Here is a 14,747-nt window from a genome sequence, read left to right as displayed (position 1 = left end):
TCAAAATGGATTAAAGAATTGGATATGGGACATGAAACTATCATATGCACAGAAGAAAATACAGGAAAAACACTGTGCAATGCTGACATCAGTGATGCCTTTGGGTCTCGGTCCAACAGCAAAGTAATTGGTAACTTGAATGTTTGTGGATACACTCTTCAGGAGGAAAAATTCTGACTTTAAATAGTCCTTGGTGAGCAGCAGTAATTTAGGGATACATTATGTTTCCAGCTTCACTCACATTTACCTGAGTCTTAAATTTACTTAATTACTTATGTTTACCTTAATTAACATTAACCGTAGTATTAATATATAGTATTTATCCATGTTTACCCATACAATCATAAGCTAAATGACAAAATGTTAAATAAAATCAGACCTATGGGTACCAAGTAATCATTAATTAATTACTGAGTACCGATTATGTACTCTGTATTATGGCAGATGTTGAAAAACAAAGGTCCAATAGCAACATAAGCAGCCATGCTCTAAAGAAACTGATTAGAAGAGAATAGATTGCTGGTTAAAAAGATGCAGATAATGTGGGGAAATAATTACAATAAAAAAGATAACCTTTTAATAAGTAACTTCATAAGGCATCACCTACGTGAATATAGAAAAATGACATTTTATCAATTTTTGATAATGAGGGGGAAGGCAAGTATGATGCTGTGATATACAAAGTGTCAGGCATGAATTTTATGAATGAAGTCTTAACTGATGTTTTTCTTTGTTTAAGAAAAAAGAGGGAGTATTTTTCCTTAAATACATTGTGATGTTTTTGGAAAGGTAGCAAGAAATAAAACTGAAAAGGGAGACAGAAAGAAAGAAATGTTGTTATATTTTATTATGACAGTATGTTTCTGTATATTTAAGATCAATAGGCTTCACATAATACCCTAGAAATACAAAGAAAATATGCAAAGATAAATTGACAAGAATTTAAGTTGCTTGAGTTTTGTGACTGACTCAAAACAGAATGGTTCTTCTATATATAACAAAAATACTGACTTCACTGTGATAAACGAGAAGACCAGAACTAGTGTTATTAGATCAAGAAATAACTTTAAAAAATAGGAAAACGAAAGTACAATGTTTGCAGAATTCATAAACTTAGGCTAAAACCATCTCTAAATCATCACCATAAAGAGGTAAAAACTCATTGAGATAATTGTGAAACAAATTTTGATTAAAAGAAAGCAGAAAACAACCTTATAAATCTCTAATGGCCTTATCAGGTTAAAAAAAGGAAATGTGTTTAAAAAGATCAATTACATGTATTTGTGTGTAATATATTCTGAGTTAATGGCAACCAAAATTAGAAGTTTCAAATAATTTAATTTGGGAAGGAGGTATTTCTATAATTAATATTTTATGAGATAAATGTGCATAGATTAGCTAGAATAAGAAATTTAGCTTCAATAAAAATATAATTAATCTTAAAATCTCTATCTTTCTCAAATAATCAATTATCTAATTAGCCCAAAGGAGGAGACCATTTTTAGTGATTATAAAAGTAAACTCATTAAGACCTAATGCACTAACTCTTAAGCATATTGCTCAAGGATGAGAAGTAGTAAAATAGCTATCGTGCTAAATTGAATCTTTTGTTATTTATATAAGCTAGAGCTAAATGGATATATTTCTGGTCATTTACTATTTTATGACATTTTTATGCTTTTGGATTTACATACCAAACCTCTATCCATTGAATGGGATAGAATGATATTCAGACCACCTTACTGAGATTTATAGGAAAATTACTTTTCTTATATATCATGAGTGTGCTCAAGGGTGGAAAGAGAAAAAAAATGGATTCATTATGGTAACAAGTACTTTTGCCTTCCTCAGAGAATGTGTCCTGAGATTTGAACAACATGGACTTTGGAAACACCATCAATGTATGGAATTTCACCTTTAAAACATGTACAGGTTATACATGTACCAAATCAAAAACTATAAAATGATGCTCCATGGTCCTTTTAGTATATTCAATTAGTGGAATTTAAATGTGTGCCTCCAGCTCTCCCTGGTGGCTCAGAGGTTAAAGCCTCAGCTCTATCAACTATCACCAGCTACTGCAGCAGGAGAAAGATCCTCACCAGGGAACTAACCCACATGGCACAGCAGACCTCTTCTGACTCGCCTACTGCTCCCCTCAGCAGTGCATTTAAGTAGTTCCACCTATTCTGCTCCTCACTCTTTCTCTTGTGAGTCCTCTCACCTCCACCCTCTAGCCTACACCCCAGTAATTGTATGCACATATAAATAAAATATTTTTTAAATAAATGTGTGCCTCAATGAATTTAAATAAATGTGAAGGAAATTACATATGCATATTATAAATAGTCATTTCAAAGCTGTTACTGATGAGTCTCTATCAGAATCCAAGTGACATAGCAGCTAGAAATAACCATTTTTCTTTGTGGAGACCTACTAATAAATAGTATAGTCAATGACATTTCATGAACTAGAAACGTTTTCCCTAGCAACACCTATAGTGATATAAAACATGTAATTAAAGCCAGGATTATATATGTAAAAAAATCATTTAGAAAAATGAACGGGAAACTGGTGTTTGAGTATAAAACACATGTACTAATTATTGACCAGACATTCTCTATAACAAAACATTTCTCTATTTTTCAGTTCCAGATTTCACACATCTTTAATGTCAATAAAGAACTATATGAGAAAATAACCATTTTATGAGTAAATTAATTAACCAAACAATATAAACTGAAATTATAAAGTCAAGAATTAATTCCCATTTCCCAGTGGTCTTGTGTATTAAGAGACATAAAAAGTTGATACTTCATACAAGAAAGAAGAGAAGTTATTAACTCAGAGCAGCTACATTTATACACAGAACTATTAACCAGCATGCGTTCACAATACTAAGAATGATGCACCTTCAAGTCAACTTATAATAATTCAAGTAAGAAAATAGAAAACTACTCCATATATGTGCTTGACTAAATTTTCAATCTCTCTCTATTTAGCAGAAAGAAATTCATCACCCAAACTTTGGAACTCTGGTATATTTGCCTCCTTTTTCCTCATGTCTCTCAGGTTGTTAGCAAATATAGCTCTCTAAATTCTTCCTGCCTTCTTTCTCTTCAATCTTTAATCCCTTTTGTTATTAACAGAAGCACTGCCTCTTTTTGATTAAGTTTCACAGTAAAAATGCCTACCTATTTATTATATAATTTGCTAAAATTTGTTAGCAGCAGATATTTTGCTAAAAGCAGCAGATATCAGTTTCAGAAAAAAATGCTTAAATAAATATCCAAATTGATATTTATTACTTCATTTTTATATCTGCAATTTATTAAAAGTAGCCTTGATTCAACTTAATTGTGGAAAAACTATAACTTCCAGAAGTACATAGTTTGATCAGTATGACGACAAATTTTAACATAGATATACATGTAGTAAATGTGGTACCCATTTGTCACTTTTTTTTTTAATATTAAATTTTATTTTTATATTCCCCCATACAATTGCAGACGCCCCATTCTGACCCCAATCCTTCCCCTCCCGCCCCACCCCCCAAAAAGTGTCTCTGGTTCATAGTTTTTTGTTGATTTTGATTTTCACTTTCTTATATTCATTTTCCTGGTCCCTTATTTAAGTTTTCTAGATTCCTATTTGTCACTTTTGTTGTTACTTTGCGAGTGGCATCATATGTACCTTCCATACAAGTTTCACCTTTTAAAGAATTTTCCCATACTGACATTATCATTTGCTAAATTAGGAAACATTTTTGATTCCTAAAGTCTAAGATGTAGGGTCTAATTTTTACAGATAAAGTGCTTATGGTGAGTTATTTAATCCCTAAGATTTTAAACCAAAGAAATATAAAAAAGTGAACTAGCTCTCCAGTGGGATCCATAAATCTATGACCACATTGAAAGTGATATGATATAAAGTATAAACCAATGCAGAATACTAGAAACCTGAGAACTATCTCTATTCCTTTCTCTCTCACCCCTTTCATCTAACTGGTCAAAAATCTTTACAAATTTACCTCATTATCTACTGTTAGATGATTTCATTTACACAGCCACAATAATCCCAATAGAGTTTCTCATCTATCACTGCAACCACATTTCCTCGCGCTATTGTCTTTATGCAAAGCATTTGCCACTTCCAAAATAAAAGTGCCCTTTAAAAAGTCAAAATTGATTAAGTTACATCCCAAAATGAAACACCTTCAGTGAATCTCATCTTTCTACAAAAGAGATCTGCTATCTCCTTAGTCTAATCTTCCAGCACTTAAAATGCCTTTTGACAACTCTAACCACAGAAATTCATCTAATGAACAATAAAGGATGATATTTAGTGAGGTCTTGTCATGTACCTGGAATGGAGAAAAATATTTTACATGATAATCTTAATTTATTCTGAAACAATACACCAAGTTAGATTTCATTATTATCCCATGTTTTAGATGAGGAAACTGTGTTTATAGGAAGCCTTAGAAATTCCCTATTTTCACATGCTTATCAAACTTAAGTCTGATTCCAGATTTAATTTCCTATATCCACATTCCAGGAAGTCCCTTCAAAATACCAATCTATTTCCATGTCTATATTTAATACTTCTCAGTCAATTACTTCTATTTTTCCATTGTTGAAACCTTCTCTGATTTCACTATTAATAACCCCTCAAAATTTGTTCACTACTTTCTTTGAATCATCACCTAAATTATACAAGATAGCCTTTATATTTTGCTCATTGTAAGAGTCATCTTGAGAGCTTGGTGAAAGCCAAATACTTTGCTGGATCTTCTGGGGTGGGGTCATGTCATCTAGATTCTCAAGATTTCAAGATGAATATAATGCATAACACTGAGAAATACTACCTCACATAAACAATACAGTGCCTACACTGTAACTTTGCAATTATTTGCTTGTATATCCTTACTTCCAGCAAGTCTGAAGTTTTTCTAGGGCTATATCTTATGCAAATTTGTATCATTTGTATATAGAAAACATACCTAGTATTTTGTAGGCACTCTAACATATATTTGATTTAGTAAGTAGATTTGCATATTTGGGAAATGATATAGACATAGAAAATTAAGGAAGGACACTATAACAAGGACTATAATATAGTAGTCAGGACTGCGTGCTCCACAATCAAATGATCTGAGTTTTCATCCCACCTTTACTGCATACTAACTTTGCAAATATGGGGTTCTGAGGATATTAATTAAACTTCAGTTTTGCCATCTGTAAAATAGCATTAAAAATAACATGCCAAAAACTTTTTGGGAAAATTAAATTTAATTATGTCTATAAAATATTTAATTTAATTATGTCTATAAAATATTTAATACTGGTTCTGACATATATTAGGCAACTGAACAATGCTAGCTTTTGAATTATTACTACTAATAAAATGATTACACTAATGATGATAGAGATATTGTTAGCTATCAATGAAGAACTCAAGCAACCATTCAAGTGTTTACAGTTTTAAACATTCTGATACTAATGGCCACTTACACTTTAGATGTTCTACAACTTGGAAGGCATCATGAATAGACAAAAACTAGAATTTAAAAGTTTTAAATATTTTTCCTTGTTTCAATTATTTTAAAAGAAAATAATGTATGTGAGTTGACACACTGACAGAAAATTTCCTTATAAATACAAACTGACACCTGAAAATATAAAGTCATTCAAGGATGTGTAAAGACAAATAGTAGTTTTTCTTGTGAAGAAAAAGTAGTTTTCTCAATTCACTTCTACTTCTTTAATAAGAACAAATGGATCTTTTAAAACTGACACATTTTGTATGCATAAATAAATAAATCTTTAAAAAAAGTTTGAGAGAACACAAACATTCAATCTATGGCATATACATTCATACTAACCAGTGTGTGTATAACTGTTGACATGGGTAAAAATTCTTTGGCTTGTACCAATATCAGTTTCTCAGTTCTTATATTGTGCTATAGTTATTGCGGGGGGTGAGAGGATTCACCAGAGACAGAGCGGGGAACAGAACAGCAGACTGAGTGAAATACACTGCTGAGGGGAGCAGTGGGAGAGTCAGGAGAGGTCCGCCTCGCCATATGGGTTGCTCCCTATATATATATATATATATATATATATATATATATATATATACACACACACACACACACACACACATACCCATAACACACATTCTATGTATATATGCCTATGTATATACACAGATGAATGAAATAGAATTTAGAAACTAGAAATAAACACATTAGTATGGACAAATAATATTTAACAAAGGACCCACAAGCATACAATGGTAAAGGAATGTTTCATCAATTAATGTGCTGAGATAAATGGAAAATCAAATGCAAAATAGTAAAATTAGACTTCTACTTTATACTATACCTAAAAATTAATTCAAAATGGGTGAAAAAAATAAAACTGACACATTTGATATTGGTAGCTTGTTGACACTTATACCCTTAGGTTCTTGAGTGATAGCACCCAAGACATAAGCTATAATTATGCAAATTAGTAGTCTCCCTTGGATAAAAGTAGTTACTTTTTTAATTTCCCAGCATATAATCATTGGGGCATAAAAGAGCAATACTTGTGTTGTGTTACCAGAAAAAAAAATGATATGCAATAGACTGTCCTCAAATAGCTTAATATTCATTGAGAGATAATTCAAAATGCTAATTGACATTAATTAACTAAATATTGGTAATTGTAAAACAATCCAGTACTTTTTAAGTCAGAGTATGTCATTCCTCTGCTCAAAACTCCGTAATATCTCCCACTTCAATTAGAATAAAAGATAATTCCTTAGAATAGCTTACAAGATCCAAGGCCCTCTTCTAGCTCTCTCTTAATGTCCTTCTACTCTCATTTCCTTGCTGTTTTTCATATTTATATTTTAGAGTGTTTGCTCTGGCTGCTTCCTAAAACATACTTTTGTACATCAGCAAAGTTTATTCCTGCATCGCCTTCCTTCCCTGGTTCAAATGTCATTTTCTATTTAAGAACTATCTGAAACAACATAACATCCTTCTCTATAGTCCTAGTGTTTTTGATTCTGAGTTCTCCATCTATGTATGTCTATGACTAATCACCTTCTACAGTATTATATAGATTATCAATTTATTACATATTTGTCTATTATATTTACACCTTCTAGGGAGTCAACTCCAAGGTAGCTTATGAACTATTTGAAAATGCTTGACGAACACAAGTGATTAGTAAGTATCTGGTAAACTGATGAATACACAGGTATTGAGGAGAGTGAAATGAAAGAGATATCAGATTACAGAGAAGGAAAAAAAACACTCTTGTATGGGTTGATTGTATCAGTGTAGTTAAAATTTAGGGTAATGTTTAAGAATTAAGACATTTAAACTAGAAAAAAAGGAAGAAGAAAATTAGAACATGTCAGGTAAAGGAATGGAAATACGGATGAGGGAAGAAACGTATGGCATATCTAGAAAATAAACAAGTATTTCACATGATTAAGTGGGAAAACACAAAGTATATGTAAAAACTGACTCAAGAAATCAGTGTTGGAATAAGAAGCTAATGAATGTTGGCATTTATTTAATCACAGGAAAGCAATATGAAATGATGGAAGTGGGACTCTTAAAATATTAATGAAACCAAGATGTGGGAAGAGTAAATTAGGCTAAGGAATATCTGATTTGTCTGATCATCATCATCATCAGGAATCCCAAAGTTAAAGTGTCATGATCTCAAGCTCAATGGAGGAAAGAGCACTACACAATAAATATCAATCAATTTGCGAGTATTTTCCTTTGAATTGCATAAAAAAGCAAGATATATATGTCTGCTAATTATGCCATCAGACATAGATGTGTGTGTGTGTGTGTGTGTGAGTGTGACCCTCAGGAAATGGGAAAATCAGATGGAGAAAATACTCACTTGCTGGAAGGAGTTATAGCCAAAAATCCATTTCCCAAGACACAAGAACACCTGGCATGGTTCCTGAAACATTTACTATTTAGATAACCCTTAGGAATATAGAAAAAGACAACTAAAAAAAAAAATGAAATCTCTCCCTATTATAGCAAACCTTAATGTTTTCTGCATCTGTTTCTGGTATTCATAGTGTGATTATGAGACTGTTATTTCCCTGTTGTGATTCCTCCCTTATGTTACCCTGTGGGCAGAAATTTCATCTGAGAGACTGTGACAAATAAAAGACAAAGATGTGCAATAAAATAGGTGTCTTCTCAATGGATAACAGTTAATAGAACTGTGCTGTTAAATCTCTAACACATAAACACCAATTTTCTCAGTATTCAGTTGCTTAAGATTTTGCTTTTTCTAATTATCAAGACATATATTTAAAAAGTCTTGTTTTCATATTAATTTATAAACATAGTTTTCTTTTATAGAGACTACTGTATTCTCACACTTCAACCAGTAATTTTGAGAGCCTCTGAATCAGATGGCCTTTGAGACTGTTCTGCTGGGCAGTGTTCCAAACCACCACTACTCTACATAGCATTTAATCCAGCAATGGTCTTGAAACTATTATGTGATCAGTTGTAAACAAAGCAGTCCAAATGGCCATGACTTTTTCTATTATCTTGTCCTTAAAGACTGGAGAGGAAGTTATTAGTCATTTTAATTCTATTGAGATATACTTAAATTTCTTTATTCAATCTTCTCCCATTTTCTTAAACTTTGTCTTTTGCAAATACTTTGAAATGTTCTTATTGATTGGACAATAGATTTGAAAACATAGAGAATATTCCAAATCTTTTGATTAAGTAAGAGAACATTACGCATCCTCTGGCACTGATTTCACTAGTATCCATTAAGTAAATTGCTTTCTCATTTTCTTCCCTCTTTTTTCTGTTCCTGTCTTACTTGCTTCTTTTTCCACTCTGTAATTTTCTTTTTATCTTTATTTTTCTACACTTGTTCATTTGTTTATGTATAGTTCCAATTTTTAAAGTAGATTCTCTGACTTTGCTTAAATACAACACATGCATCTATAATGATTTAGTGTGACATTGTTACTAAGTATGACTATTTAGTGAAGCAATTAATTTCTCTAAGAAGAAAGAACTTCTACCTGAAAAATATGTTAATGTCTGTTATGTTATGATTTGATAAAAATATTGTTTTAATATGCAAGACTTTTTGTAATACTGGTATTTTATTATATTTATCTTAATACAAGATGTGATGCTTTTTATGTTCCATTAAAAAGGAGTTTTGATATTTTAGTTAAAACACTTCAACAATGTTTAACAATTTTGGTGATCATCTTATCTTCTAGCAGATACTAGTTTATTTTCACTGTCATTAGATCAATAGAGGTGCCAAGTGTTTTGTTTGTTTCTCTCTTGGGTAGAGAATCTAAACATATACTAATTATTCTTTTTTGTGTTTTTTTATTTTATTCTTATCTTTTATTTTGTTAATGATGCACCATTATTTTACATCCTCGTTTGTTTTTCACAATATAGAATTTCTTCCATCAGATGTCGGAATCATAGCTTTTCCACCACCAAAGCATCCATTTTCCTCTATCATAGTTCATTGTGCTTTCCTCCACCCACTGCTTTTGGGTTTTCTCCTCTCCCCTCTCACTCTCTGCCCCCATCTATTCCTGCATGATTCATATCTATGGTCAGCTTTCAAGGGTTGGTTTTAAAGTTTGTCTTTGTCTTTTTTGGTTTCTCTATATTCCACATATATTTGAAACCATTTGGTATTTATCTTTCTCTTCTGGATAACTTAAGAGTATCTCGGGATCAATTTGAAAGCAATACATCATTTTGAGTATTTACTTTAGATTATGTGAATTCAAAGCTAACAAATTAAAAATGTTTCTCTGTGAGTGGCCTCCAATTACAAGAATTTGTAGGTATATTATTTAAAGAAACTGCAAATAAAATACATTGATATTCATTATCAAGGGGAACTTATTTTCCACATTTTTAGTTGATTCAGATAACTAATTTAGAAATCATTTGCTCATTTTAGAGTTGTAACATAGCTGGAGAAATAATCACAAACATAGGGAAGAACTTATTTTATGTAACACTTGATTAGGAAAGAGATTTATCTCATTCATCTTCCAATCCCCTTAGGTTTCTAATAAGGTTTTCCTTGACATTGTTTAAATTAACTACTGTTTAAAATAAAATGAGTAAAGAAGCTTAAATTAAATTTCTGGTATGCATTTTCTGTCAAAGATGTTGGCTTCCAAACCTAAAATATTGAGATTTATGTCCACTAGTTTTGTTTTCACTAAAGAGAAAACTAACAAAATGTCAAGCTATCTTGTAATATTAGCATATTTGTTAATCAGATATAGTCTATTTCCCTTCATTTATTGAAATTAACTAGGAGTTTCTAACCAAAAACAATTTGAAAAATATTATGGATAATTGTATAAATGGCCCCATTAAATTTTAATGATTTTATTGATTTTCAACAAATAAAGGACCTTTATGGCATTCAACAAAACATTTTAGAATTGTAAAGTTTACAAACAAGTAATTAAGATGTATTTTTTGGTTTCTTTGTAGTTATGGTAATTTGATGTCTGCATTATGAACAAAGATCAAAATACATGCTGCTTTTGAATTGCATTACCTATAGGAAATTGAAATCTCTGATTATTATATCCTATACATTTCAGGAGTATTCTGCTACATAAACAGCCCTAGTTACTGGTTTTGCATGAAATCTATGCACCCGTCTGCTGAACTAGTTGCAATTTTCCCAACATTCCACATATCATGGCTGTGACTGAACATGAGGTTTTCTTGATGAAAATGCCTATTCCTTCTCCTCCAACTACGAAACTCCTGCTTATTCTCAAGGGCTCAGCAAAAGATCACCTGCTGGGCCTCCCTGGAGGCACAAGGGGTTAAGCACCACACTATGAAGCAATCCACAGCCTCTGCAGCACGAGTTCAATCCCCGGCCAGCCACGGAGAAACCCAAATAGCACAACAGACCTCTCCTATCTCTTCCGCTGTTCCCCTCAGCAGTGTATTTCAGTCAGTCTGCCTGTTCTGTTCCCCTCTCTGTCTCTGGTGAATCCTCTCACCCCCACTTCTCTGGCCTATACCCCAGCTCTTGTATGCATAAATAAATAAATCTTAAAAAAAAAAGTTCACCTGCTATTTGAGGTATTTCCCGAAGTTCGTAAGTGGAGCTGATTACTTTTCATTTCTGTGCATTCTATTATAAATATCTATTCTTGTTCTGTTATAAACATCTATAGGACTGTTTTATTGCTTATCTCTTTGCCTCTAATAAGGGATTAAAACCAAAACCATAGATATGTATAGGGCCTCCCTGGTGGAACAAGAGGTTAAGTCTCAGCACTATGAACTTATCCCCAGCCACTGCAACATGTGTTTGATTCCATGCCAGGTAGGTGATCCGCATGGCAAGCAGACCTCTCCTGTTTCACCTGCTGCTCCCCTAAGCAGTGTATTTTAGTAGTTCTGCCTGTTTGCTTACCACTCGGTCTCTGGTGAATCCTCTCACCCACCCCCCCTCACCTCTAGCCTGTACCCCAGCTCTTGTATGCAAAAATAAATGCATCTTAAAAAAAAAAAAACAACAAAAAACATGGCTATATAGTGAGAACTCCCACAGCTGAATAGCTGCTAACAACAATAACTTCACAGAAAATGAGCAAAGGTTCTGAATAGAGATTTTTTTCAAAGAAGACATATTAATGGCAATCCGATACATGAAAACATGTTCAACATTACTAAAATCAACAAAATATAGATCAAAACTACAATGAAATATTGTACTTAGAATGGCTACCATTAAAAAAAAAATCAAGAAATAACAGGTGTTAGTAAAGATGTGGCAAAAAGGGAACCTTTCTTTGTACATGTCTGATGGAAATGTAAATTGGAACAGCTACTATAAGTACTATTGGAGGGTCCTCAAAAAATTAAAAATAGAAACAAAATATGATGTAACAATGTTACTTCTGAGTATATACATGCAAAGAAAATGAAATCAGGATCTCAAGGAGATAGCTGCACTCTTGTGTTCCTTGTAGAATGTCACAATAATCTAGACTGGAAACAAGCTAAATATCTATCAATGGTTGAAAGGATAGAAAAGACAGATTATAGATATAATGGAGTACTAGTGAGTATTAAGACAGAGAAAGAAACCCTGTAATATGCCACAATCTTGATGAATCTGGAGGACATTATGCTAAGTAAAATAAGTCAGATATGGGGAGATAAATACTATCTGATACCACTTACATGGGGTATCTAAATTACCTCATGTAATTAGAGGTGTTTTAGACTCATCAAATTAGAATGGAGAATATTGCTTTACAGAAGCTCAGAGCAGTTGCTCTCTAACAAATATAAAGGATCAACTATGCTAGATGAGTAAACTCTAGAGATCTAGTGCACATCAAAGTGCCTATAGTTAACAATAATATAGTGTGTATATATAAACACACATATATATGCATGTATAGAGAGACATATATATAGTTTATATAATTTTTATTTATGCATTTTTTAATCATCCTTGTTTGTTTTTCCACAATATAGGCTTTCCACCCTCAGATGTGTAATCACCATACGTTTTCCATCACCAAAGCACCCAAAGTTTTCCACCATAGTTCATTGTGTTTTCTCTCCTGTCTGTTTTTTTTAATCAAATACTATATTTTTCACTTAGGAAATTTGTTAAGAGGACAGAGTTTATCATAGCTTCTTACCACATTTAAAAAAAAAAAGAAAAGCCCTATAAATTCTGATGAAAATCATCAGAACTTTATACACGTAATTTTGAAACTGAAAGAACACTTAAAAATTTAAAACATGGTCAAATCTTTTCTTTTGAAAAAATGCATTTAATTTCTATATTCATAAAGGTAATATTTAAAATTAACATAAACTTGTTTTTTACTTTCCTGAACAGCACATATTATATTTACCTGTGTATTCAAGGTGAAACCCTGCAGCAGAAACACTGATGTCTGATTGAAAATTTAGATATAAATTATTAGATGTACTATTCAAAAGATGGGGTATTGTTGTTCCTGAAAAGATATTTGAAAAGACAAATCAATTACCACAGAATACAAGCTATAGTAAAACTAAACAAGTTAACTACTAATCAGACAATAGGTTATTACTGAAATTACATTTAATCAAGTGTTTCAAGAACTTTAAAATAAAAATATTTCTCCCACTTTTCTCTTTCATGTTACTGTTCTTGACTATTTCCAAAGAGAAGGACCTTTGCGATCACTTTATATTGTTCCTAAAAGTAGGTAGAAGCAAAGAGCACTGGTGAAAGTCAAAGTAGTAAATTTTGCAGGAAACCAAAAATAAACATTTTGAATTTTGTATGGATTTCAATTATCTCAAGTATGAACCAATAACAAGCTTAATTTTAAATTTTGCAAGTGAGTCTTATTGTATAGCAATAAGATTCTGTATAAATTCATAGGATATATCTGTTTGTTGTCTTTCATTATGATTTTTCATATGAGTATTCCACATCAGGTCATGTACCAGGTATGTCTTATACTGCTGTCAAAATTCCCTTCTGAACTAGTGTTATCCTTGTCTCTCAGTAAATTCATTATTATGTTCTTCTGAATTTCTGGAGGAAATTAATTTATTCAATTATTTATTTTATTTTATTTTTTTACATAGCTTAAGCTACAAACTTGGGTATCTCAATCTCTCTATACTTCAATCTCCTGTGAGAACTGCTAATAAGATCACATGAGAAAGGGTTTTTTTACATCTTACATATAGCTAGCACTCTAAACGACAGCTGTTATTTAGCATTTTTGCCTTCTTTCTTGTTGTATTTATCGTTAAGTATTAAAACTAATCTACCATAAGTTAAAGCATATTCAAAATTTTTCTGAGACTTTTTTCCAAAAAAGATTTCTAAGTCTATACCTAAATTATATTTTATGTCTAAAACAAATCACTCTCACCCAAATATTTTTCTCTTCTTAGTGTTCTTTAGTGTCCTTAGTGTTGACACTAAAAACCTGTTTAACACACTCCATTTAAAAATCTATTAAAAACTTAAAAACATTTAAACTTTTTCAGTATATCTGAAACATGTAAGTTAGTAGCTAAGTTAATATTTCTCATTAAAATATATGTAATAGTTGATACTACAGTAAAATTTTATTTCATCTTTTAGATGCTGAAAGTAACTTAGATTATTATATAACTTACCTTTAAAAAGCTTAAGAAATGTGAAAGAAGATGTCTTTTAATCATTTAATTTATTCTCTTTTATTTTGTATTTCCTTCTGGGCTTGGTGAACATATATATATATTAATTGTTTTCAATTTGTTTCTTAGAAATAATTTTGTATTCTACTTATTTTCTCTTAACAGAACCTTGCAGCATTTGTCATGTTGTTATATACTCTCTATAATATTTTAATGGCTGCATAGCATTCCATTGAGTGGATATACTATAATTAGCAAGCACTAACTTTTAACTCTTAGGTTCATTTTTCTTAAGAAAAGGGGCATGCATACTATTTCTGAATCACATTTCAGCTGAAAATATTACCATCAACATAAGCACATCAACAAATAATTACACATAGTAAGAAGATAGCAAGGTTTTAATGCAATTTCAATTTCATTACTTTAAAGGCTTTCAAAGTTTTAACCTTGTAATTTAGTTCGTTACACATAGCTTAAAACAGAAAATTAAAACCACCCAGTCAGAGTTGCATAGAGTTCTTTAAAA

General features: G+C 31.5%; 1 protein-coding gene across 4 annotated transcripts in view; it reads right to left on the bottom strand.

Annotated features, from left to right (window-relative positions):
- The window catches only part of CSMD3 (CUB and Sushi multiple domains 3), an 831,873-nt gene that overhangs the window by 94,037 nt on the left and 723,089 nt on the right, over nucleotides 1-14,747 (bottom strand). For all 4 annotated transcript variants that reach the window (XM_054692020.1, XM_054692021.1, XM_054692022.1 and 1 more), the window contains one exon: nucleotides 12,949-13,053. In XM_054692020.1, the coding sequence (XP_054547995.1) occupies nucleotides 12,949-13,053 (105 nt within the window). The remainder of the gene's footprint in view (nucleotides 1-12,948; nucleotides 13,054-14,747) is intronic.

This window comes from Talpa occidentalis, unplaced genomic scaffold, assembly GCF_014898055.3.
Source record: "Talpa occidentalis isolate TD23 unplaced genomic scaffold, MPIMG_talOcc4v2.1, whole genome shotgun sequence".
NCBI lineage: Eukaryota > Metazoa > Chordata > Mammalia > Eulipotyphla > Talpidae > Talpa > Talpa occidentalis.
This window is presented reverse-complemented; position numbering and strand designations above follow the sequence as displayed.